The sequence below is a fragment of the Hirundo rustica genome, chromosome 13 (assembly GCF_015227805.2).
Source record: "Hirundo rustica isolate bHirRus1 chromosome 13, bHirRus1.pri.v3, whole genome shotgun sequence".
NCBI lineage: Eukaryota > Metazoa > Chordata > Aves > Passeriformes > Hirundinidae > Hirundo > Hirundo rustica.
Window position 1 is genome coordinate 10,372,763 of NC_053462.1, and position 25,978 is coordinate 10,398,740.

General features: G+C 39.8%; 2 protein-coding genes across 3 annotated transcripts; one reads left to right on the forward strand and one right to left on the reverse strand.

Annotated features, from left to right (window-relative positions):
* Window positions 1–12,077: 12,077 nt before the first annotated feature.
* Window positions 12,078–12,623, reverse strand: LOC120758825 (uncharacterized). The gene has a single exon (XM_040077500.1). The coding sequence runs from the start codon at window positions 12,621–12,623 to the stop codon at window positions 12,078–12,080; it is 546 nt and encodes a 181-aa protein (XP_039933434.1).
* A 126-nt stretch (window positions 12,624–12,749) lies between these two features.
* Window positions 12,750–25,589, forward strand: GATM (glycine amidinotransferase). 2 transcript variants are annotated; one of them, XM_040077200.2, is made up of 10 exons: window positions 12,750–12,841; window positions 13,235–13,450; window positions 17,667–17,862; window positions 19,040–19,230; window positions 20,520–20,657; window positions 20,947–21,111; window positions 22,836–22,899; window positions 22,999–23,115; window positions 24,550–24,677; window positions 25,373–25,589. In XM_040077200.2, the coding sequence occupies exons 1-9, from the start codon at window positions 12,773–12,775 to the stop codon at window positions 24,660–24,662; spliced, it is 1,269 nt and encodes a 422-aa protein (XP_039933134.1). In that variant the 5' UTR covers window positions 12,750–12,772; the 3' UTR covers window positions 24,663–24,677; window positions 25,373–25,589. The 2 variants fall into 2 exon arrangements, with proteins under 2 accessions (XP_039933134.1, XP_039933133.1); XM_040077199.2 differs by having other exon boundaries at window positions 24,550–25,589.
* Window positions 25,590–25,978: the final 389 nt, after the last annotated feature.

Here is a 25,978-nt window from a genome sequence, read left to right on the forward strand (position 1 = left end):
TGAGGATCTCTGTGTGCAGACGATGCCAACATCAATTTTGAACTGTGCAATAAGGAGGATGCAACCTCTCTAAGAGGTTTTGCTGCAGTAGGACAATTTCCCCAGAGTTAAACATAGCAGCCCTGCCAGTCCATCTGTTCTAATCAGCTAAGGAAGGCTTTGTGCAACCATGTTGCAAAACAGTTGCCCTTGCAAAGCACCTGTGGCCTTTCTCAGCATTACCTATGGTCTGTACATCACAAATACATGAGGAGAAAGAGGAGGAGGAATTATATTTCCCTCTCTCTCCTAACAGAGGACTAAAGGGGCATTATGGAAGAAAGGGTCTCTATACAGCAAACAAATGTTTTGCTACAAGAGACCAGTGATTTATGTATATATAAATTTGGGGGGAGAAAAATCTATTAGGGACAAATTTCAGTTTAGGGATAGTACAACTGAGTCAGGAAGCATGGTGATTGCTAGGACTTTATTCTGGGAAAGCACTGCTAGATGCTTGCTGCTTTCCTTGTAGTTGTTTCCAGATATCTACAGTCACCCTGTCTTGAAAGCAGTGCACTCAGACTGATGGACCTTCCCTCTGATCCAGGACAACTATTCCCATGTTATATAAACAGTGAGCCTGTTAGACATCAGCTGAGATGCAGGTAGAGTTGCAATTGTTCTGTTTCATTAAGACAATCTCATATTCACACTTTATTTCTGCTAAAAAAATCGATAACCATGTTTCATATCACTTTTAATAGTGCTATTAAATCTTTCTGTTTACACAATGAAGCAATAAACACACAGTTAGGATGGCAGTCCCTTTGTGCCTAGTCTTAGATGTTTAAATTTATATTCAGCAATAGGAAGTACTGCCTTGAGTCAGACACTTGCAATTTATAAACATATATAATGTGCTGGTGAGTGTGAAAGAATTTTAGAAAATTTTGGAAAGGCTCTCTTTCCCTCGCTTCCTGTCCTTTACTCCACCTATTTCTTTCATTACGTAATTTAATAGTATTTTATTAGACACTAAAAATCTTGTAAAATATTTATTGGCTTCTTAACTTGGAATACTTCCTTGAAAGGATGAGACTTTTCTGTCAGCAGCAGACTAGAATATGTATTTATGCAGAATATGTTGGCTCTATGTTTTTCAGGAAATACAGGGCAGAGGGCAATGCAGTAGATGGTAGAAGTCAAAGATGAGCATGGAATGCTGGAATTGCAAGCCACTGTTTCAAGGAGTGATTCAAGAAAGAAATCTGAACCATTGAGCAAAGATAAATAATGTGCATAAATTGCACATGATTCTCTGTCCTGGCTTATGGTTATCATAATGTGCTACAAAGACTAATTGATCCCTTTTTCCATACTAAATTCTAGCTGCAGTTCTACCACTGTGACATTCATTTTATGAAAAAATGTTTTTGAAACGAAGGAGGAACTGATACAATTGCAGTGATCCAAACCATTTATGAAGCACCTATGAGTGGGTACCCCGTGCAGACAATAGCTTAAGAGCATTTTCAAAGGGGGCATTCTTTAAACACTGATATTAACTCTTTCACCTGGGGATCACCTGGCTTGGGTTAGGATATTTTGGCTACAAGACCCCCAAAACTCACACTACCCAGAACACAGGTCCACAGGTTTCTAGAGGGCTCCTCCTTTTGGGTGTGCAGCTGAAGTGCTCATATAAGGTAAGTGTTTTCTCTATCCATTTTAACAGAATGTCAATTCATGGATTGCCATTGTCCCCCTGTGCAAAAGAATGATTAATTTAGGCCAAAAGCTCCTTTGTTTTCCTTGAGAAGAGTTAACGTTAGTATGAAGTGAGGTTACAGACCTCATTAGGAAGGGTTTTTGTCAGGCTTCCCTTTATGGTTAGATTTTCAGCAAAATGTAACAAATATTTCCTGTTCTTTAATTAGCAAACAACAAAAAGAAGGTGTTTAATGATGCCTGTGGCACACTGCATAGCTTATGCAAATATCTAATGACCTGGAACCTTAGAGGTGAATAACCCCCAATAAACTTTCACTGAGATAAATAACCCTTCAATAAACCTTGAAATCCATCGTTTATCATAGAGATAAGTTACTTTAATGACATAAAAAATAGTATTATTGAATTCAGCATAGTTATTTCCTTAATTACTCAGACAATCTTGAAGCAAACTCCATGAATTTCACCCTTCTGACTGGACCTAGTGACCAGGGCTCTGTGCTTCTTGGTGAAGCCTAAACATTCATTACTGTGAATACAGATGGCTTGCCTTTTTTTTTACAATTTTTTGCATTTTATATTTAGCTATGTGCCACTAAGGGGACAAATTCCTTCCCTCTTGTTCAGCCTTCTGCCGCCCTTTTGTGTCAAATCTGATACTTTTCAGCACAAGGTGGGTGGATTCAGGTCCTTGGACTGCCAGGAAACTTCTTCACTGCAGACTTTCTTTCCCCTGCTGGATAAATCCCCTCTGCTGCTCGGTGAGCTGCGGCCAGCTCTGATGCAGCAGCAGCCCTGGCTGTCCCAGCAGGGTGGGCAGGAGCGGATCCTGGAGCTGAGCTGTGCTCAGATCTCCCAGCGAGGTGCTGCAGCTGGAACCTGAGCCGGTGACTGAGGTGGCCGCAGCCAGAGCTGCCCATCCTGCTCCCAGCCTCAGAGCCCGCGGCTGAGCCAGGAGCTGCTTCAGGGGCTGCCAGGGGTGAAAATTCACTGGCTGATGTCTAGGGTGAATTTGGACTGTCACTAGACGTTAGCATTTGGATAAATTAGAGGGGTTTTATACTTCTCCTGTAACAGAGATACTGTTTCAAACTGGTGCCTCAGGAATTTTTTTGGGAGTTGCTTCACAGCTGTAAGCAATGCAGAACATTTTTGGAAGCTTTGTATGTGAGGGAAACTGCCTGGGAAAAGCAGGAGAAATCAGTAGACCCTCTTAGGCAGGGTCACAGCCAGTATTTCCAAAGCATTGCTTTGAACTTCCATATTGAACTTCCATAACTAATTCCAGTTTTCTGCTCAGAGCGTGCAGCAGTTTTGTGCTATGATTCTCCAGTGGGTTTCTGAAGAAGTTTTTCTGGGTAACCTTTTCTTCTTCAGTAAAATCTCTGACTTTCTCACATGGGATGTGGCATTAATTCTGTAACTTCAGTAGGGAATTATAATCAGCAGCCTGGAGAGCTGATACCCTCAGGTTTATTGATCAGGAATGTGACATTTTGAAGGACCTTTGTCTGCCTTATTCAGAGCTACTTTGTTTTAAAACTTGTAAATCTTTACACAATAAATACTTGGTTTGCTCGCCAGCTTTTGCACAATACGTTGTTTTTCTAAGCTGCTCCTTGAGATAAACATTTTCCACTGTTCTCCAGCTACATGTTTCTCACAAAGGTTTTCAGCTCAAGGCTTTGCAGGGCTTGCCAAAAGGCAAAGATGTCTTGGTGTGATCCACGAGATGTCACCAGAGGGCAACAAGTAACTGGAAGTTTGTGTTAAATTTGGATTCAGGCTCCATGTACAGTTGATTGAGAAAAAAGGTGTGTAGAAAGAGAGCATGGGAAAACCCAGCACTCCTCATGCTGGCTGACATAGGATACTCCAGGCTGCAGCATTTTCTGTGCAAATAGTCTCTTCTCTTATTTCTGTTTTGTCATGGTTTAACAGGATCCTTCACTGTACTGCTACAAGTCAGAATGCACCATTCCAGCCATCTCAAGGGACAATAATCATACCACAAAACAACACCTAATTACTGACGAATGGCAGAGAGATGGAAGTCAGACAGGATGACTGGTGGCTTCAGTGAACCTGTGTAACAGGTCAGCTGGGTTTGTTCTTTCTTTGTTTCACCTGACCATTCCCACGGAAAATCCCAGCTGGGTATTTTTCAGGATTGCTAAATTGAAGCCTTCAAGCTTAGTTTTTCAGTTTCAAATGCCCTTCTGTCACGTTTCAAATTAATAGCTACTACAACTTATACTAAAGTTTTATTTGCAGATTTACCACAGTTTTTCCCTAAGGTTTCAATCAGATGAAACAGATTGACCTGATCTAATTAATTGGGGCTGCCAAAAGGGGTCATTCTGTTTCCTTGTCCTCCTTATGTGACCTCCTAGTTCCACTGCCTCCCTTGTTCCAGCTCTGATGCTCTTCTGACAGTTCAGTGATGGGTTCATCTCACTAAGCCAGCAAAATCTGTATTTTGGGGGTGAGTCCTCTTTAGAATCACTGAGTAGAACTGGCTTATTGAGCAGTCATATTAGTACCAATGCTAGGATTAATTCAAAGGAAGGAATAAGGAAATGATAAGCTGTTGCTTATTATTTCCTCCCTTCCCTAGGTGCCTTCCATAGAAGGTAACTCCCTTTCCTACATGCTACATCTCTAATTCTTCTGTTCCCTTTCCAGTTGGGAAGGAGTGTGACATATCTATTAACCAAAATAATTTTTGTAAATGTAAGAACCAGCTTCCTAATCTGTGCAGAGATGAATCACCCAAACTACTCACAGCAGAGTTCAAGCCATTCCATTTTCACCCTCCGTGCCTGGCAGAGGTTCAGGAGATGAAGGTCAGTACATACATGCTCTGGCACTACTGAAACTGTGCTTACATCAGCACTTTATTGGTATTTTTCCACATCTTTCCCCACTTCTGAAGGATGATGCTCACAAATCTGTAATGCATCAGGATTTCTAGTAGGACGGCCAGGTGAATTGACTTGCTGGTCCAATTGCAGCTGATTTGGCACCACTGGAATACTTTACAATCATCAACTTTGAAAACAGTTTCCTTCGAAAGGAGTGAGCTACTCCTGTGACTAGAATTTCCAAGGAAGTCTGGTCTAGTGGGTTACCCAGGTCCCTCCTAAAATCTAGAAATTTCTATGTTACAGGGGGCCTTTGTTGCATTCTGTTACAAGCTCCTTTTTGTTAATGACGTTGCTTTGGAAAGATAAAATGGTGAAACACAGCTGGGAATAAACATGTCATGACTAATTAGACAAAGCCATATAGACAGTCCAGATTTGTGTGTTAAAAGTGGAGACATACAGGAGATCTGCTACACTCCACAGAAGATAAGAGGTGTGTGACTAGGTAGCATAAAATGACAATACTATTACTATGTGTACATTTACTAGCTATGGATCTCAGCTACTCCATATCATGACCTGTCATTTAGATTACTGGTCAGAGGATGGTAACTTTGATACTATTGAAACTAAAATTCTTCAACTATTTTGAATTGAGTGGTGAGCTTAGATTTAGCTCTCTGCTCTTTTATGACTGACTAAAGAAATTCTAGGTGAAGTTGTCTGAGTCACAGTGAGACTCATCTTTCTGTTGCAGAGGTGTTAGAAGCAACTGCTATGAAACTCTAGGAACAAAATTTTAATATTCTGCAGTGACATGTGAGAGATTCCTGGTGCTGGACGGTAACTAAATTCTTGGCACTGAGCCCATCCTCATCTTTCTTGGATAGACATGGTTGGGTTTCATCAGAACAGATGCGCTCTCCAGGATCAGAGGAGGGAGCAGTCAAAGCTCAGGAATTATCTCCTCTCCTCCTAGAGAACCTGCTAAAGGAGCCTTTCTCAATTCTCTTTCATGAAGTTGATAAAATATTTCCATCCCATGAATAGATTTTGAATTCTGTTGGTTCATTACAGACACAGAGTGAAGCTCTTTCCAGAGCTATGCCAGCAGATTTAGCTCAGAGTTCAGAGCTGGGTTAGTACAGTTACCCCAGTCATAGCAAGCTCTTTGCTCTCTCCTCTGCTGAGAACTTACCTGTCAAGAACTGGAATCACCATGGGGACATGAAAGGGTAAGGATTAAGCAGAAAGCTTAGCTGAGAATTTAAAAGAATTAATTTCCATTAAATTTGGACTTTGCCATTTTTTTTCATTTATGATGGAAGAGTAATTGACATCCTTGTGTCCAAATCCAGTGTTGTGGTTTTTAACCACTAATTTAAACTTTACTCAGATTCAGCATAAAACTCCACAGGAATGTATTAAATCCTCTGAAGAAGACACTCAAATCAAATCCTCCTTGTATAATTTGTTACCATCAAGGCAAGATTATACTCAGCAAACTTTTCAAAGGCAGTACCGTAGGAGGAATATTCAAGGTGCTGCCAACAAACAGCATCAAATGACAGGGTGTGCTTATCAAAGAACAGTGTTTTCTTAGAAAGAGGGGTGGGGGAAGAGGCTTTGCTCTCACAGTCTTATTGCCTGGGCAGCAGCAAAATGAATAGATGAACTCTGCCATCAGGTTTAGTGTAAGGGTACTTCAGCCTCTTTCACATGAATAAGCCCCTTCAAATTATGAGGTCAGTATCTTGCTTGCAGTTGCCACTCACACAATGGTTAAAGAAGACAGAAATTGTATAATGTGACATAGCTGCAATTCTTACTCTAGTGTGAGTGAGCAGAAAACTAAATGCAGTTGTTATTTCAGGGGCACAGCAAAGCTATATTAACGATTTCTATAAATATTCTTCAAGAAAGTTGTGGTTTTCAACTTTTCAAATTTTAAATGCTTATGTACAACGGGCAAGACCATATATTTGAGATTAAAGAAATTTAAAATGTCCTAGAGCCATGAAGTTCACTTGGCAGCCCTGAGAGAAAGTATTGTCACAGTACTGATCCTAGAAAATGTTGGCAGATCGTGTTACAGTATACATGGAAATACTGGGCTGAACGAAATCTATCCCACCAAGTGATGTGCTTCTTGCTGCATGAACCTGCAGCATTTTTCAGTAGTCAGCACTGCACTGCCTCTGCAAAAGACAGAGTGTAAAATGTCAGGGATTATGGCCACCAAATTCTTTGCCTTCATGGAACTTCATTCAGCTCTGTCACCTTTCTATAATAGAAACGTGACATCTAAAATTAAAACAGGTATTTATGTGTGTGCTGAAGCTCGTCTTTATATGCACATACAGTGCAGCTAATCAGAATGTAGATTTCTGCAAACTCAGGGAGGAAAAGAAATTAATTATTAAGTCAGTCATTTATTTGAAGTAACAGTTTATGATTGGCCAGGACAGTGGAAACTCTTATCTTCCTGAAATCAGGCAGATTCAGTCAACAAGACCTATTTTATTTGCTCAAAGTTTAAAACCTTTTTTTTTTTAGTACTTTTAAGCCAAAAATTTAGCCTAACAATTATCTCACCATACCTCTGTCATTGTGTTTTCTATTTCATTGTAACTTCTATCTCCTCACTGACTGATGTCCTGCCCTTCATGTTTATGCACCTCTACTACCTGTTCCGTTTCCTTGGCTCAGTTACTGAGCCTTACTTTGGGTGGGGCTACATAACTATATTTATCTATATCCTTTTAGTATTCCAGGTACCTGTTTTCCAAAAAAGGAATTAAATTATTTCCTAAGTTATCAGACATGCTTGAAATTCATGTGCAATGCATATTAATATTGATATATTATTTTATATTATATATGTTGAAATGTGGTTTTTTGATTGCATTTTGCAGTTAATTTTTAAAGACATTTTAACAAATAGATATGAAGAGCAATGTTTCCTGAAATTAAAATAATGCACTAAGAATTGCCTCATACCAAGACTTACAATCTTACAAATATTTGACCTAATGCTACCTAAGTTTCCTGTAACAAATATCTACAGAAGTCATCTACTTTCACCAAAGGAGGTTTGTTTTCTTAAAGACAAGAAGGTGTTGGCCTTGCTTCCAAGAACATGAGGTTACACGGCCATGGGTTACATATGTGCATCTATATGTGTCTGCTCTCTCCTTCCCCTCCCTGCAACCCGAACCTGCTGGCTGCTTTCAGGCACACTTGGGAAAGGGTCATAGGTCTCAATGGTATTAGGTTTCTATGAGTTTCATGATAATAGCTAGCTGAATAGGAATAAAGAGACCCCTTAAATGCCCGAACAAAAAGGGGCAGAGCTATTAGATACCGGTTTGTCCACATAATGGAGATTCCTTATAAATACTCATCTGTGATTGTAGTAAATGTGAATGTAGTAAATAAAAGTTTATGTTTATGATTTAGCACTTACCATACAAATTGTACAAACGTATAGGAGATCAGTTTCATCTTAGTTCTTGTACTCATAGGAGTGCTTCATTCTGTAGTTAGAACTCCATTGCAGCAGATTGTGTCCAGTCTGATGGAAAATTTGGTATTAGCGTGTCACAGAGGGAAGATGTCCTGATAAGGAAAAACAGAAAATCTTCCAAGAAATGTCCAGAACCTGGGGAAAATGACAGGATCCTTCAATAACTACATAAGATAAATAGGCAGAAGCCATGTGGAGTTTGTTAGGAAGTTTAAAGATTAAATGGGGTTTTGGTGAAGCTGGGCTTAAGGAGAAAGATTTTCCTGCCATTTTATATCTGTGGCTTGTTTAGTTGGATATATTTAATTATATCTTTTGAGTGTGAAGAATGATAAAGCAAGATTTATATTATTGAATTAAAATAGAAATACCTTTCAAAGTACTTTGACAATAGTACACTGCTTTAGCTCTATGATAAGTCACAAATTAAAGTAAGAAATTTTAAATAAGAGAAATTGTTTTAATTGTGTGTAACAATATTTTGATTTTTAGAGTTCAGAGTTAACTACAAAACTATGAGCTTAAAGGAGGGTGAAAAAGTAATTTTAATCCTTTGAGGTGCATTTCTTCTTTCAATTTGGAACAAGTTTAGACTTTTGAACTTCAGGAAGTTTAAAGCTTGCTTTCTAAGAAGCATACTGGATTCTTCTGTGTTGTTTCTCATAGCTAACAGATAAGATTTGCTGGGCCAAATTCTCTTCCTGGTGGTGACAGTCTGTTAGAATTTAGCAAGCAGTATCCTTGACAAGGCAGTAGAAGGAAGGAACTGAAGTCTCTTGCGTTTGTATTTTTGATCAGACTAAGTTTCTGTAAGTAATGTAAAAACTGTTGAGTAGACGTAAATGTTAAGACTAGCTCACACTAGATTTACCAATTTTTTAAAATCAGTAATATAGCAGAAATACTGGTAAGAAAGGGTAAGCTGTTCCTTAGCCTTAAAAATCCTATCTCCCAAGTCACACGTGTTGCTATACCACACTACAAATCTAAATAACAATTGAGAACCTCAGTTACTGGGCTGATGGAAATTCATATCTAAGAAGCAGTAAAATGCATTGAGACTTCTGTTTCTCTAGTAGAGATGTGTTAAAGATAAGATAGGTGAAGCTAAGACAAGATATTGTCCTAAAACATAGATAAGTTTATACTTTGAACTTCAGCAACTCTGGTTTCGTTGCCAAGGATGACTTCTCTCTACTATGTCGCCTGTTGCTTTTTCTAGTTCTGTAGTTTTGAACTAGATTTTTACTACTTAGTGTCTTATTCTCTCATGCTGTTGGGCCAGAATGTTGCTCTTCAGTAGCTGGAACTACACTGTTTTAAATGCATTACCTAGTTGTCAGAACGAGGTGGTTTTATATAAGCTATTCAAGGCACCTTATGTCATTCAAAAATGCTGGGTAAACTTACAAAACATGTATAGAGCCCCATTAAAAAAACCCCAAAATGTTGCTAGTTACAATTTATAGGCTAAATCTCAGCAATTGCAATGTGAAGCTCCTTCTTCTGTTTCAATTTAAAATTCCATACTAAGGTGGGGTTTGCAGGGGAAGAAAGTATCTTTACTAGATCAGCACATTTAAATTAAATTTAAAAATAATTGGCAAGCTTTTGGTCAGTGAGGTGAGCTTTCAAGGTGTTACAATAATTCTAGCAATTTTGTGTAATAAAACTAACCACGTGATCTTTACAAAAAGAGTTTTGATCCAAAAAACTCTGTGCCTGCTTAGACAACTACATGTTTACATAAACTTGTTGTATTTGAATGAATGAACTTGGCTTTCTCTTAATTTAATAATCATTGCTGGTGTTGTGCTCCTTGATTTATGTCTCTATTAAAATGTACACTGCTAGATCAAGCCCTTCTTGTAGAAGTAGAGGAATAAAGAGCTGCCTGCTGTACAAAAAGTAAGAGGACTCTTGTTTTGATGCCAGAGGGAACTGGAAGGAATGACACTTTCACACACCACAAATGCAAACTGATGATGTGTGTATTGGATGTTAAGGAATAAAAAGATGTAAGCAAAGAAACAAGAAGTAACTGCTTAAGGGGACCAGTGAGGGTTTTTTCCCAGTGGTCCAGAAGATGGTCAAATGAGGACAGAAGGGTAATGATACCTCTAGGGTGCATTTTAGATGGTTAGGGCAGTCTGGGTATAAAGGCTGGGAGGAAAATGCTATTTACCATGAGTAAAGGCTTCATGGTCAGACTGCTAATGTGCCAGTTAGGAAAAGGAAAAAAATTCCTGCTTTGATTGTACTTAGATGAAGATTGGCTTGTGTCCATGAGCAGCTACCCCTAAAAAAGGAGGAAAGAGACCTACAAGATATGGGAAAGAATGATTTCACTAAAAAAAATTTCTGAGCAGAAAAAAATGCAACCTAGAAGAACAATTTAAAAAATGTTAGAGCATTCAGCAAAATATTTTTGCAGCGATGGTGAGGACTCTATAAAGCATCAGACCTATATAGTAAGTGGGGAAAGAAGAGTTGTGCAGAGTCAGAAAAACTATGTAAACTGAGTTGATAAAGAATGATTCAAAGGTCTAAAACTAGCTGATAAGTTGAAAAGGACAGAAAAGGAAGAAAGACCTTTGGATTTAGCCACAAGCCAATCATTAATTTTTTCAGAAGGTCAATGTGAGTAGAGTGACCTTAGCAAAATCAGCTGAATCAAAAAGCAAGAATTTGAGCAGAACTAGAATAGACTTCATGGTGGGGTTTTTTTGGAGGGGGCAGGAAACATGTGTTTAATTAGTTGACAAAAATTGGTAACTAGGAATTAAATAGCATCAAGAAAATTTCTTTTTGAAACTTGAAAAAATAATCCTGGTATACTTTTTGGAACAAGAGTAGTGTTTGATGCAATTATGTTACAAATGAGTCCTAACAAGCTGAGTGAGTTATGAGAAGGTTCTGCAGTTGTATGAAACTGATTAATGCATACTTGGTATTATGCCAATTAAAACAATCAGCTTTTCTCTGAGAACTATGCAAATTCATGGAGAACTCACACTGTGTTATTTGTCCTGGGAAGGTGTAGTGTTTACCTGTGCAAAAAAGACAAACTACTGAATGAATAATTACCCAGTAAAATAAAACATGGTTACTTGTGTTTCTAAGGCATGTTAAAACTGCGGCTGATTTTCTGTATTCTAAGAACACAGCTAATGTTTTAATATATATAACCACTGGTGATGTTTACCTTTTCCTGCTATAGATATGTGTGCTGAGTTCACCAGCACTACCTGCAATCGTGCATATAGAAATAATGTTAAATATTGTGTCTGTTCAAGCCATGTCCCGCTGTAGGAACTCTGGAGAGCAGAGCACAGGCTGGAGGAGTATTGAGCAAGGCACTGCAGGGATGAAAAAGGCAGAACCAAAAATCAGGCTGGAAGAAAGATACAGATTTTTTCAACTTTAAACAGAATAATTTGGATAAAAGTGATTTTTGCTATGTCTGCTTTTTACTCGGCAAAGCAAAGTTATTTAAAAGTGAACTTCTGTCTAAAGTTTCTGAAGAAAATGCAGAATAGGCTAAGTGGCATGAGTCGAGCTGGTTGCAATCACATTTCTTGTTGTAGACTGTTTCTGTTGAGAACTTATCTTCTTTTGGAGATAAGTGTGTTGATTTTATCATGGAGAGATTTTGCACAGAAACTTATGTACAGATCTACAGGAGCTAACTGGTTTAGGTTTTAATTTTAGGATGACTTTTCATCATGTCACAATATGGATTTTGAGAAGCCAGAATCAAAATTGTTTGGGATATTCTTGAAACACTTCTTCAGTAATTAAAGAATTCAAATATTTTTTAGGTGAATCTCAAACTCTTTAGGTTGTGGTCTAGAGATCTGAATTCTTAATGTATAAAATATTAGATTTTTTGGTAAAGTTGAAGTTGTTGACTACAGGCTTAATGAAGAATATGCATACTTGATGACTAAAAATAACTGTATGATGCACTTTCAGTACACCTTTTCTAGGAATATTTTAAAACGTAACTTTTTCCAAGCCAGGTTGCTGCAGAAGAACCCCTCTTGGAAAAGAAACCCAGATGTGTTGGAGTCGGTAAGTTCTGGGGCCGTGTCTACCGGGGCTGCCTCCGAGCCCAGCTGCTCCAGCTTCTCCTCCCTCGGGACTGCCGGGGGAGCCGGGCAGGGAACTGGGGAGCCGGGCAGGGCCAGGGGGAGCCGGGCAGGGAGCTGGGGAGCCGGGCAGGGAGCGGGGGAGCCGGGCTGCACCGGGGGAGCCGGGCAGGGAGCGGGAGAGCCGGGCTGCACCGGGGGAGCCGCGCAGGGAGCGGGAGAGCCGGGCAGGGAGCGGGGGAGCCGGGCTGCACCGGGGGAGCCGGGCAGGGAGCGGGAGAGCCGGGCTGCACCGGGGGAGCCGCGCAGGGAGCGGGAGAGCCGGGCAGGGAGCGGGGGAGCCGGGCTGCACCGGGGGAGCCGGGCAGGGAGCGGGAGAGCCGGGCTGCACCGGGGGAGCCGGGCGGCGCCGGGGGAGCCGGGCATGGAGCGGGAGAGCCGGGCGGCGCCGGGGGAGCCGGGCCGGCCCCGCCCGGACCCCGCGGGAGCTGCGGGCGGGCGCTGCCCCCGGGCGGGGCCGGGCGCACATAAAGCGGAGCCCGGCGGGGCCGGGCCGTCGTGTCCGGCCGGCGGAGATGCTGCGAGTGCGGTGCCTGCGCGGGGGCAGCCGAGGGGCCGAGGCAGCGCATTACATCGGCTCGAGGGTTGGTGCGGCGCCGATGCGGGCCCGGGGCCGCGGCTGAGGATGCCCCGCGGGCCGGGCCCGGGTGGCCCCTTCGCCGGGGCGCTCCCAGCCGTGACGGGAGGGTGCGGGACGGCCGCAGGCTGAGGTTCTCCCAGTATCCTCCCGATCCTGTCTGCCGTGTTCCTATCTCCTTACCCTTCTAAACTGAGTGTATCTTAAAAGGCAGAATTTCCTTAAAGCATCTGCCAGGCTGTGAGTAGGTTAGAATGGCTGTAACAAGCCGTGTTTCTGTTAAAACTCGAGATAACCTACATCGCTTTGGGATTATAGTGTTAAGGCATTTGTGGGCTGAGCCATAGCTTCTTGTCTTTTGTAAGGGCAGCATAATTTTCGTTCTTATTTTTATTTTAAGCTTCGCGGAGTCTTCACAGGATGGGTGCAGCGAACTTTCCAGAGCACCCAGGCAGCGGCGGCCTCCCAGAACACCTGTGCTGCTGATGACAAGGCCACAAGCCCTGTGCCCAAGGACTGCCTTGTTTGCTCCTACAATGAATGGGATCCACTGGAAGAGGTCATTGTGGGAAGAGCTGAAAATGCTTGTGTCCCACCTTTTTCTGTGGAGGTTAAGGTAAACAATAAAAACTTACCTTAAATAGAAAATGTGGAATTTATCTCTAAAATTTACTTAATCTTTACAATGCATAAGGTATGGTGTTTACTCTTGAGAATTTTTCTTTCAAGATAGTTGTTTACATCTGTGAAACTTTACAGCATAGCCGTGTTGGTGAGGGATGTGCTTTTTTGTTTGGACTTTCAACTGAATTCACAGTTTTTACAGAAATCACTAGCAGAGACAACCTGATATATGCAATCTACTCTAACAATATAGCCCTGATGTAATTGAAGTACACACACACACACAAACTTTTGAGATAGTTGGTTTGGACTGATGAAACTTTAATTTGTCTTGAAGCTAAGTCAGGTTACCACTTGAAAAAAAAAAAAAAATAGTTTTCTACTTAATAGTCTGGGCAAGAATGAGTTCTGTACCTGTAGACCAACAGGACTCTTGTGTCAGGCAGCTCTGAAGTATTTTACTGAAACTGTGTGCTACAGTAAACATTTTGTGGAAATACGTAGTACCCTATTTTTTCAGGGTTTTTCTGTGCCTAAAACTATGTCAGCAACCTAAATAAATCATGATTCTTTTATTCTCAGGAATCTTGTATTTAAAACAATAACACTCAAATAGTGGGCTTGCTCCAGATTTTTGTGTTCTTCACCTGGACTTTAAGTTGCTGAGTGTGTTACCTGCAGTTGTGGGCACGCTCTTGAATCTTTCTCTTTCACTGTTATAATACAGCATTACCTGCAGGGCAGCACGTAATCCATGGCTGTCACAACAAAATGAGCTGGCACACAGCTTCTGGCCAAGATACCTTAACCTAAAGGATATTCTGAAGAAGCTGACCAGAAGACCTCAGTTTAAAAAAAAAAAAAAAAGTTGGTGGTTTTTTTTTTTTAATCTGACATTGGAAGAATGGCAAACAAAGACACCAAAAATATGTTTAAAGCACTGGAAATGATTGTTTAGGGGAAGTTTGAGATGTATAGAAGACTTCCCTTAGTATTTCTATATACAAGTGTATGTATGTGCATTTATGTAAGACTGACATAATGAATGTGTAGAAAGAGTAAGGAAAAAAAGGTCTAACATTTTACACTGTGACATTAAATGCGGCAAAATTCAGTTCCTGAGCAGTGGACAGGGGCTTTCCTTAGCACCAGAAAAAATATTTCAGGGGTCTAACTTACTGAAGTGTCACATGCTATACAGGTTTTACTGCCTATTAAGCCATAACTATTCACATGAGGTCAGAACTTCACTTTCTCTTACATGTGATATCAAAAGCTCAGTGAGGAATGTCAAATATAGGATTACCTCTGCAATTCAAATACCTCTGACTTAGAGTTAAAGCAAGATTTAAATTTGCTTTATGTTAATTGCCAAGTCAACAATAGGTAATGGGAACAGAGCCAATTGAGATGTGGTTTTCTCTAATTTTCTCTGCTTTTTTTTCTGAAATATTGCTGTAAAAACTGCAGCAGTAACACTTGGATGTTGTTGCTGAATAATCCAAGCAGTAGTCCAGTCCTACCTTGACATTATTACTATTAGTTAATTAATAGATTGATGATTGTTTGAATCTCCCTGTGGCCGAGAGGTAAGGTGTATATGTGTGTTGCTCCAGTACAATACAACAGCCGTAATTCCCTGTTCCTGCCCCTGTAAGCAGAAAAACTAGAGCTGATGGGTATCACATGCTGTCTGCTGAGTGCATGAGGGTCACTGGTAAAAAACTGCAGCTTAAAACGAATGAATTCTACACTTCTAAGGAAATTCAAAGCTTTGGACCAGAGATGTACTAGAAAATGTGTCTAAAATTGTAGCAGTTTGAGAAATACTCGTGTTCAGATTGTGTTTTAAGATTGTATGCGCATTTATTTACTAATTATTTAAATGCAGGAAGTATAGCTGCATTCAGCACTCTCTTCTAATTTGAGACAAGAGTTTGGTATACTCAAGTGTTTTTGCTGTGATGTGGGAATGATGTGCTTGGCATAAGAAGGAGGAAGGAAGGAATTGAATTGATGCAAAGTCTGCATCTCTGATGAATATTAATTAGCTGACACTTTCTTGCATATCCTTTCAAAGCTTGAAACAGGCTATGTAGAGGTAAATACAATACTTGAAAACTTGAAAAATCTTAACATTAATTAGGAAGATGCCCTTTTTTGAATCAGAACTTCAATGGAAATTCCCACAACTGAGATGTATTCTTCTGAAGCAGTTAAGAGTCAAGCAGTTGAACTTTACAGCTTTATATTCTTCAATGCTCTGCAGTGTATTTTGTGAATAATAATGCATTTGGGTTAGGAGTATTATTAACATAGATCCTTATATCTTGAGTGAGAAGATGAGTGTGTACATGTGTTTACTACTGAATTAGGCAAACAGAATTTTGATCTGAATTTAAGCTTGAATATCCTAAATTTATTAACTGTCTTTACTAGGTTAAAGGTACGTGATGATAATGTTAATTATTTTCCATGACAAATGTTTAAAGTAAATAGCAACAATAAGGAACAATACTGTTTCTTAAAGACAGTCCTTCCTTACAGGACACTTACATTTCTTTTTGAAAAGAAAGGGTTGGTTTTAAATGTTGTCTTTCCTGTGTCCTATCCATGGTCCTTTTCTGAACGTTCTGAACCGACTTGTATGTTTGTGACCAAGGGGCTGAAATGTCAACCCTGATTTGCTATGAAATAAGCGTCCCAGCTATACACCTTTTTCCCAGTTATTTGGAAGGCAGGGAATATGAGTAGTGTTACAGTGTTAACCTTTATTCTGTTGTAATTTTAAGATTACACCATCCCGTTAGTGCAACACAAGTGTGGCTCCTCAGGCTTGAAAAAAAAATGTACTAGATGATGTGGTGGAGAGAGGAGCTGCACCTCTTAGGGATTGATGGTATTCACACACCATGGCTGGCTCTGAAAATAACCAGCTTCAATCCACAGGGGAAATTTATCTCATTAGCAGAACATGTTTCCATAGGAATGCTAAGCACTTCATGTGATCTGCATGTGACTTCTGACCAGCTGGTAAGTTTGAGGTGATCGAATTACTCAAGACTTTACTTACAGAAAAAGAACAAATTCCCTCAGGAAAGATGGGAAGAAGCTTCAGTACTGGAGGAGCAGGATGGCCAAGCTGAGGCTCTCTATGTAAATGTTAAGGCTAAATTTTCTTTCTTCTCTCTCTTACCTCTATAGCATGAGGCATATATCCAGAAATAGCAGAGGATAGAGTGAATAGGCTGGATTGTTAGAGGGGATCAGGTGTGCATTCAGGTTGATGGCCTTGCCTGCTCGGGGCTCAGTGGCAGTGCTAGCACGAAGGAACGTTATGGCTCTGATTTTGGTGAGAACATTGTGTTCTGGGAGGTAATCAGGACTGCAGTGTCAGGAGACAACCCCATCTTTGGAAGGGCAGGTTCTTCCGCATCCCCTTGCTGTCCCTCCAACTTGCTGATCTGTTCTAACCCCTTCTGCTGCCATTCCAGAAGGGCTCCCTATGCACTTACATCTCAGCTAACACTGACATGACAGAGGAACATCAGATACATCAGATACTGAATCAGCATCATTTCTTATGATTATATGTGCGGTTTTTCTCAGCCACGAGAATTGGGACATTATTTTGAATTTGGTTTTAATTTAGGAAGGCTATTCAGCATTTCAGTAGAGGATTTAGGTCTGTAAATGTTGAACATGCTTTAATCCAACCTTGGCAGGTGAATTTAGCATCTTTTGCCTCTTCTAGACTGCTGCTGCACCTGAATATGGCCCCTTCTGGCTACCTGTACTTGGAATGGATTTAGAATTTCTGATGTCACCATTGTGACATTACTGAAGTGAGGTTGTAAGAAGGTGGCTACAGATGTGTGCATTTTGCAGATGAGCTCAAGAGCGTTTTCATTTAAAAACAGGTCTGTTAGCCTTATTAAACAGCAGAATCTACAGTGTTTGCCACATTTGGTGTGTTTGCACAAGTGTTCTGTAATAGGGACCAAATGGCCAATTGGCAACACTAGCCACTCAATACTTACCGAAATGCTGTGTAGTCAAAATACTGCAGGAATCAGATAAAAGGCGCACTCCAACATATTAGGATCAAGAAGAAGAAACTTTAATGTTTAGAATTGTGTATTATGCCTCTATTTCATTCCAAAATAACTGGTGCTTAGTCTTTATCACTTTATGTTCTCTTGTTTTAGGCAAACACATATGAAAAATATTGGGGATTTTACCAGAAATTTGGAGGCCAGAGTTTCCCCAAAGACCATTTAAAAAAAGCTATTGCTGAAATTGAAGAGATGTGCAATATTTTGAAGGGAGAAGGTGTTATTGTCAAGAGGCCTGATCCAATTGACTGGTCTGTGAAGTATAAAACACCTGATTTTGAGTCTACAGGTAAATGGTTTTCCATTATTGAAGGTCTTGTCTGTTTACCTCTTGTCTGAGACATTTTGGATGTCACCCAGTCTCCTTTCCAGCTAGGAGAAGGATTATCACCAGCAGTAAGTGAGGTCAGTGATTGTTTTCTGTGGCTAAGACCTGGGAGATCTTCAGGGATGGAGATTCTGGCACCTGATTTGCTGAGCAGCTTCAGTACTGGGTGAATTTCCTGATGAAAGACCTTTTCCTGATACCCAACCTGAACTTCCCACACCAGGATCTCTTGCCAGGTTCCCTCTCTATGTTGTCATTGCCACTGCCAAGAAGTGCTAATCTGTCATGGTCCTCACAGTGGCTGTACAATGTTTCTGCTTTGTCCCTTACTTGCCACATGAAAGTCAAGTGCTCAAAGTCCCTCTGATCCTCTTGATAGCTTTGTTAGATCCTGGAGTTGGATCCATCTTAAACTATGGAAGACAAAACAGTTGGAGCAACAGTTTACCAGGAAGATCCTCACTAGTATCTGGGAAATTTGAATTTCCCTTCCCTCATGCATACACATTCCTCCATGTATGGCTTTGGTTATCTGCAGTGAGAGCACACTGGCTCACCAAGCTTTGCATCAGGTGTAGTTCCCAGGCTTCTTTCATGTCAAATATGTTCTTAATTTTTTCTAGTGGAATTCAAATTCATTAAGGAACAGAAAATGTTAAGGAAAAGTCTAATGGGACTACTTTCTGCATTAGTTCTGTGTTCCATCAAATTCCTCCTCTGTGCTATTACTTTTTAAAAGGATAATATATAGAGAAATGCTATTCATTTGGAAAATTTGCTGCCCATCATCACTTTCTAAAGTCATCTGGGTAATGCATAAGCCTTTGTCTAGTTAATTTTCATTAGCCAAATTACAAAGTGGAGGCTTTGATGGCGGATGTCTTTCATCTAGCTGTGAATCTGTTACGAGTGAGGCTTTGTAGCAAAAGTTCCATGTATTTTGAATGAAAAATATTACTTTGAAAAATTATTGAAGAATGTAAGGACCTGATATTATGTGCTGGCTCCCTCACATTGCTAAGAATTATTTTTGCCATTATTTTTGATAGAAATAATGGTAAAAAGAAAGGGAAAAGTGCCCGAGCTGAAAGAGCTGAGAAAAGCACGTTTGTCTCATTAATGGCCACTTTCCTTTCAGGTATGTATGCTGCCATGCCAAGAGACATCCTGTTGGTGGTGGGAAATGAAATTATTGAAGCACCTATGGCTTGGCGTGCTCGGTTCTTTGAGTACAGGGCATATAGACGACTAATCAAAGATTATTTCAACAGTGGTGCTAAGTGGACAACTGCCCCAAAACCCACAATGGCAGATGAACTCTATGATCAGGTAGTGTTCTAATTTTCCTTCAGAACTTCAGTTCTCATTATGCAGAATTTTGTTGATAGTTTCAACTTGATTTTTAGGATTCACAAAATTTTGAGGGGGAATGGCACAAAACAACTCTGGAGAATTGGGTTTTTTTCTAGTGTATGCAAACATGCTCCAGCCTTCCCAGCTGAAACTCAGCGTATGCAGTTAGAGAACAAGGAACAGGAAGTTGTGTCTATTGAATTCCTCTGCTTTGAATTGTTTTGGTTACTTGCTATAACTGAGCATTACTAAAGAGGAAGGAATGGTAGAAAAACATCACAGAGATTACTTTCAAGAATAAAGATTCCCTGAGAATGTCCATATGTCCTGAGTGCATTAAAAAAGTGGGAAAGAATATATATTTTGTCACAGAAAAAAAAAAACCAACCCCACCTCATTATCCTTATTTTGCATGATGATTTGTATTTTGAAAGTTATATAAAAGAAATAGTGAATGATCTAAAGTGTATTTACCTTCCAAATATTATAGTGAATGGTTTCCTAATTTTTTTCCTAATAATTTTGACTTGGACAGTTTTGGCAGTTTTCTATAAGCCCCCAAATGCATCAGAACCTTGGTGACAGCATTTACAATAAATGCAGTAAACTAATTGTGAAATGATAACAACTTTCTGGGAATAGTGTCATCAATGATACAAAGGAGACTTTGTTAAACAAAATTATGTTAGAGTCATCTTCAGTATTAGAAAACTTCTAGAGCCTGTAACTACTTACCTGGTATTTTTCATTTGTGCTGGATTTTTACATCTCACTTCTTCTGAATTGCCTTGTTTAATTTTAAAATTATTTATTATAATAAAGTTCTATCTTCTAGCTGTAAGTTCTGATCCATTCTAAAATGTGGAAAAGTAAGGAGTGATGGAAATAGCTTCCACTCCAGTATTTCTGTCACTGTGCAGTGATTTGTTGGACTGGTATTAAATTCCACTGGTAATGAAGTTTAATTTTTATCATGAAGTCAGAACATTATCCACACAGTGGTTCTGAAGAGCAATTAATTTCTTGAGAAAACTCTTGTCTGTTATCTCATGACCTATTCTTGAATGTGCTTAGTCTTTCACTTTTATGTCCACATTTAGATTTTTTTTTTCTATTCTAATAAGAAGTAACCAAAACCGCCTCCAAGGAACACACTATCAATATTAACACATTTTCCCATTTTCAAATTACTCTCCAATAGCAAGTTATTTGAGAACTTTCTTTTAACATCTCCAACCTAAAGTTGTTCTCCTTTCTACAACTAGAATTATCCAATCCACTCTGTTGAAGACAGGCATAAACTGGCTGCTCAGGGAAAATTTGTAACTACGGAATTTGAGCCATGCTTTGATGCTGCTGACTTCATTAGAGCTGGAAGAGATATCTTTGTACAAAGGAGCCAGGTAAACAAAGCTTTCTTTCAACAGTTTTGGTGTCCCTCTTAATGACCAGTATTTTGTCTTTTAAAATTCCTGAGCAGCATTAAAACAAGAGAGTTGGCAAAGAAATTGCTCTTCATAGAATGTTTGATATACGGGATAAGGCTGCCTTCCAGGTAAGGGGGTTAGCCAAAGGCACAAAATTCTCTATTATATTGGCTTTAAATATTTAATGAAATAAAACCTTAGACAAACTAACTTGGATGTAGTTTATATTCTAGCCTAGTAAAGCTTAATTTGTCCTGTTTTTCAGGTTACAAACTACATGGGTATTGAATGGATGAGGCGACACCTTGCACCAGACTACAGAGTGCATATAATATCCTTTAAGGATCCCAACCCTATGCACATTGATGCCACTTTTAATATCATTGGGCCTGGTCTTGTGCTCTCCAACCCAGACCGTCCCTGCCATCAGGTGAGAGTGTACAAGGAGGGAAAGTGTTTTGTGTTTAAAAACCACTCAGCTGGGTTAGTTCCCTGCTGGGTAATTACTGTTCCACACACTCCACTGCGTGTTGCTTCCTAGGTCCATGGTTAAATATGATGGAAGTAATCTAATTGTTAATAATGTATCAAAGCAAGCACCTGGGATATACTACTCCTCTGAACGCTTCCACTGCTTAAATGCTTTAATTGTATCTTAAGAGAAATTGAAGGGCTTCTGCTGCTCAGATGAGAAATCTCCCTTTTTAGGATATTGGGGATATTGGAAGCCTCTGCTTTGGTATTAATTGAACCAATGGCAGGAAGCTGGTTGTTGCTCAGGCATTCACCTTTGAATACCTTCTGAAGAGTAGGGAAGAGGAGAGATATGTAAAACCTGCCAGTACACTGAGAAAAAGGAGAAAAAGCTAATATTGCTGAGCAGCACAATGAGATCAGAAAGCTTTCCAGAGAGTGAGAGCTCTCTGTTACAGTCATGTTACCTGCACTGCAGTGCTTGGGGATTTTTGTGAGGATCCCCGTGACTTCAGAAGCTGTAAACCCCAGGGAATAGCTGAGCTGACACTGAATCAGAGGGACAGAGCTGGGTGCAGCACTCTATGGAGCCACGTGCAGAGCACAGCTCCTAAAAGCAGTGTTGGTCTCTTCTTGGCAAGTGGTTTCAGTGCAAATGATCTAATTGAATTACAGCCTCCTTTAGCATCCATTCTGAGAATATAGTTTTATAAACAATCTTTTTTTTTTCCCCTCCCCTTTTCCCTTCCACAGTTTTTTGTAATATTACTTGGAAGAGGATTTTCTTATTGGTCTCCTTGTATTAAAACCCCCTGCTCTGGGACTTTTTTCAGGGAAAACTGCTGTTTGTATAGATAGAAAAGATAAATTAAGCTTGCTTTCATAAAAACTGGTTTGGTAGTTCTGGATGACCGGGGAGTGGTGGGGGTGTGTGTGAATGGTGCAGATGAAAGGGGGCTTTTCTTGAATGGTGCCCATGAAAGGGAGCTTTTCTTTAAGGTCCTGGCAGGCCGGGCTGGTTATAAAGTGCTCGGGATTGGAGCTCCGCCTCGTGGTAACGCTGCAGCGCTCGCCAATACTCTGCCACCTATTCAGACAACGAAGACGAAAAGTCAACTCTCCTTCGCCAAATCATCGTCCTCTTAATTTTAACTTAATGGTGTAAATCGTAGAGACACAAATTATTCCTTGGGATGCCCTTACATTGTTCCCTTTGTTAAATGAACTGCATATTAATTTTCTTCTAAAGTGGGAAGGAAAGCTTATTTTGTGTTATTTCTGATGGGTTTGTTTCTAGAAACATCAGTGTAGTTCATATTAATGGCTTTTATAATCATATGATAAGAAATAATACCAAAAAAGGTAATTGAATACGTTTCAGTTGTTACTAATACATTTACTTAACAAGCTCCAAACTGCAAATTTGTCTTTAATGTATCTAGCATGTATAAAACCAGTAGAAATAAATGTTATTGGTATGCAAAATTTAAAAATACTTTTAAAAATGGTTGTATGAAATCTGGGTTTGTAGATGAAGGCTGCATGAGGGCCAGAACTGTGAACTGAGGGCAGAGGATGCCAGGCATATTGGAGTATTCAGGGAAAATCTGGTACAGCTTGGAGGACATAATGTGATACTCCAAGAACCCTCTTGAGAATATATTTAAATTGCTCTTCCAGATTGAGCTCTTCAAGAAAGCTGGCTGGACTGTGATTCAACCCCCAGTGCCACTCATCCCAGATGGTATGGTCACCCTTCCTTTTCTAAGGATTCCAGGAGTACCCTTAAGGGTATTAATATGGAGTAACATTGGTGCAGTACAAGATTTATTCTCTATTTTAGATCACCCTCTGTGGATGTCTTCTAAGTGGCTGTCCATGAATGTCCTAATGCTGGATGAGAAACGTGTGATGGTGGATGCCAATGAGACATCCATTCAGAAGATGTTTGAAAAGCTGGGTATGTCCTAACACACTTCTACAGACACTTAAAAGAAAATTATTGTGCTACCAGCCAGGGTAAATGGAGGTTTCATTTAAAGTATTCAAAGCAGCCAGAACTGGAAAAAGTCCTCAAACAGCTGGATTAGCAAGTAAGAATCATTCAGTGATTTTTCTCCTGAATACTTCAGTCATAGAAAATAGGGTCTTCTTTTGCCCCCCACAGCTTGCAGCACATAACGGTATGAGTAGCAACTAAAGGTATTGCTAGGATACCTTTGAATGAGCTTTTTAAATGTAAACTGTCCAGTTTGAGGTCAACATCTGTTTTACAGATGTTGAGTGCATCTATTGCTGAATGCTTTCAGATTTTTTTTTTCTACTTGCAAGCTCATCGTACTTTAAAATGTCAAATTAAGACCACTTATCCCAGGTATTTCTGCTCATTTATGGAGAGTCTCAGTCCTGAGAGACGTAACTTCATGATAGCGTGCAATTCATTCAGATATGCAGTGACAGGAGAACTGTATTTGAACATAAAATATGGAAGTCTTATTATGCACAGCTGCTCAGTCTTAGGTTGTTTTATTGCATGACCAAAGACTTGAAGATTTAAAAATACTTGAAAGTACTTAAGCCATGATTAGCATTAATAGCCTCATTCTTTATCTTTCACTCTTGAACTTCACAGTCTATGTAAGTTCTAAATGTAAGTTCTAAATAGAATTTCTAAATAAACTCAGCCAGAAAGTTTGTAGGACTGAGATGGGTCTACTGGGAACAAACCTATAGCTGACCTAGGAGATAGATTCTACTGAGCTGCTCCTGAGCTCCTGAAAGTGCTGAGAAGCAAAAAGGCAGACTCTGTAACACAGAAGTTGTCTGATCTTTCTGTTAGGACTTCATATAAGCTGAGCCACAGCTGAAACATCCATCAGAGCTGAAAAGAAGGAGTAGGAAGCTCAACCTAGGTAAAGGGCCTCTTTTCCCTTTCAGAGAAAGAGGGAGTCAGAGCTATCTGCCTTGAATACTTCTTTTCTTGAGAGGCACTTGAAAGAGCATATTCAGTGTCTGAATCATAAATGCTCACACACATTTATGAAAATGTCCCCTGATCATATATTGTAGCAGAATTTCAGCTAATTCTTCACATACTGCAAAACCTGATTTTAACTTTTTAGTACTGGCATGTCATAACACATCAGACACTGGCTGTGCTCCAGGCACTGTGTATTCCTGAGGGTATCACCAGAATAAACAAACCAGCCACGTTCCTAGTTTGTTCTCTGCCTAGAACTTGGGAAAACAAATTCTTAACAAACTAGTAGGAAATACTTTCCACATTTACATCCAGCTGTATGATCTGATAAAGTATCGTCAAATGTTCTGGTCAGAGCTTGCCATGTGAAGTGGAGAATCTAATTTTAAAGTGTGCTTTGTATATTTCTTCCAGGCATTTCTACAATTAAAGTGAACATTCGCCATGCCAATTCTCTGGGAGGTGGCTTCCACTGCTGGACATGTGACATCCGCCGCCGTGGCACCCTGCAGTCCTACTTCGACTAGCAATAAGCCCAAGAGGTAGCAAAGGTTCAGCTTCTAAAATAGGCATAGGAAATGAGAAAATCACTGTCACTCTTGTTAAAATGACTGCATGAGCTCTAGTGCTTGATAAGTGGTGTCCTCATAATGGTCTGGGTAATGTTTTATTCTTAAATACCCTTAGCTTTCAGTAGGATAATTGAAACTACTTCCATCAGCAATACAGGTTTTCTGGCTGCCTTTTTGAAAGACATCCTTCATCTCTGAAGTCTTTTCACATTGGCTTTGAATGTAAAACCTTGACGAGATAGCTAAAAGGTCTTGCTAGAATAGCTTGGCCACTAATACTGGATATCTACCTCTGTCTAGTTACCTTATCAAATAGGCAGCTTGAAATGTGAAACTTGAGTAAACTTTTCTTATTCCTTTTAACCACTTCACCATTCTAATATATTCATGTCTAATTAAGTTGAAATAGATGCAACTGTATAGATCTCTTAGGGAACTAAGTAATTTTATCATGTTTTTCATGTCGAGCCATATAGATACTTACAGAGAATTTTCAGTATGATCCAACATTTAACACGTTCACTTACTTGCCATGTTCTTCTACATTTTCTTCTGATGCGTGTCATGCACCTGAGTACTTTTTTATATTGCTTTTTGTATTGCTGAAATTGGGTTTTATTTAACTTTTAAGTGTACAAATGATAGCTAATATTCTGCTTGTACAGGTTTCACTCTGAGTTGTTTACATAACTTAAAAAGAGGCACAAAAGAAAAACCCAACAATAACTCCCCCCCAACCTTGTGACATCTTACAACCCGGACTTCCTTCAGCTGTAGCAGATACAGAAATATGTATCAAACATGCCTGACGCTATGGAGGAATTTGAGTTCTGATTCCTGAATATGTACTTTTTATGCTAATAAAGTTTTTTGCATTCTAAATCTGTTGCCCTTCTGTTAACGTGTAAATATGAAATGTCTGGATGGAGACAAAATGACACATGGATTTTTCTTTTCCATGTAAAAGAAAAAGGCCATATTTTAGAATTGGGTAGGGTTGAACAGGTCAAATATCAACAATCTAGGATGCTTTGATATATGCAAAATAGAAAGAGATAATTAGATAGCTGTTAGCACTTAAGGTAGAGAGAGTGACTATTTTCCCTTTAAGATCAAGGCTTTATAGTCAATGGATATTTGTCTGAGTCTTCCTTTAACCCAACTTTTTTTTCCTCTGTTGGCACTGGAGCTGGGCAGCTGCATTAGAGCAGCATCCACAGCAGGTCATCTCTCCCACTGCCCCACATGCTGCAGGGCCAAAATGTCTGTGT

What these genes read in the sequence shown, in the direction of transcription:
- LOC120758825 (XM_040077500.1), bottom strand. Translation starts at nt 12,623, where the DNA reads ATGCCCGGCTCCCCCGGCGCCGCCCGGCTCCCCCGGTGCAGCCCGGCT.
- GATM (XM_040077199.2), top strand. Translation starts at nt 12,773, where the DNA reads ATGCTGCGAGTGCGGTGCCTGCGCGGGGGCAGCCGAGGGGCCGAGGCA. An exon ending in CTTTTTCTGTGGAGGTTAAG is followed by an intron (nt 13,451 to 17,666) that starts GTAAACAATAAA and finishes CTCTTGTTTTAG; the next exon opens with GCAAACACATATGAAAAATA. An exon ending in CAGATGAACTCTATGATCAG is followed by an intron (nt 19,231 to 20,519) that starts GTAGTGTTCTAA and finishes TTCTACAACTAG; the next exon opens with AATTATCCAATCCACTCTGT.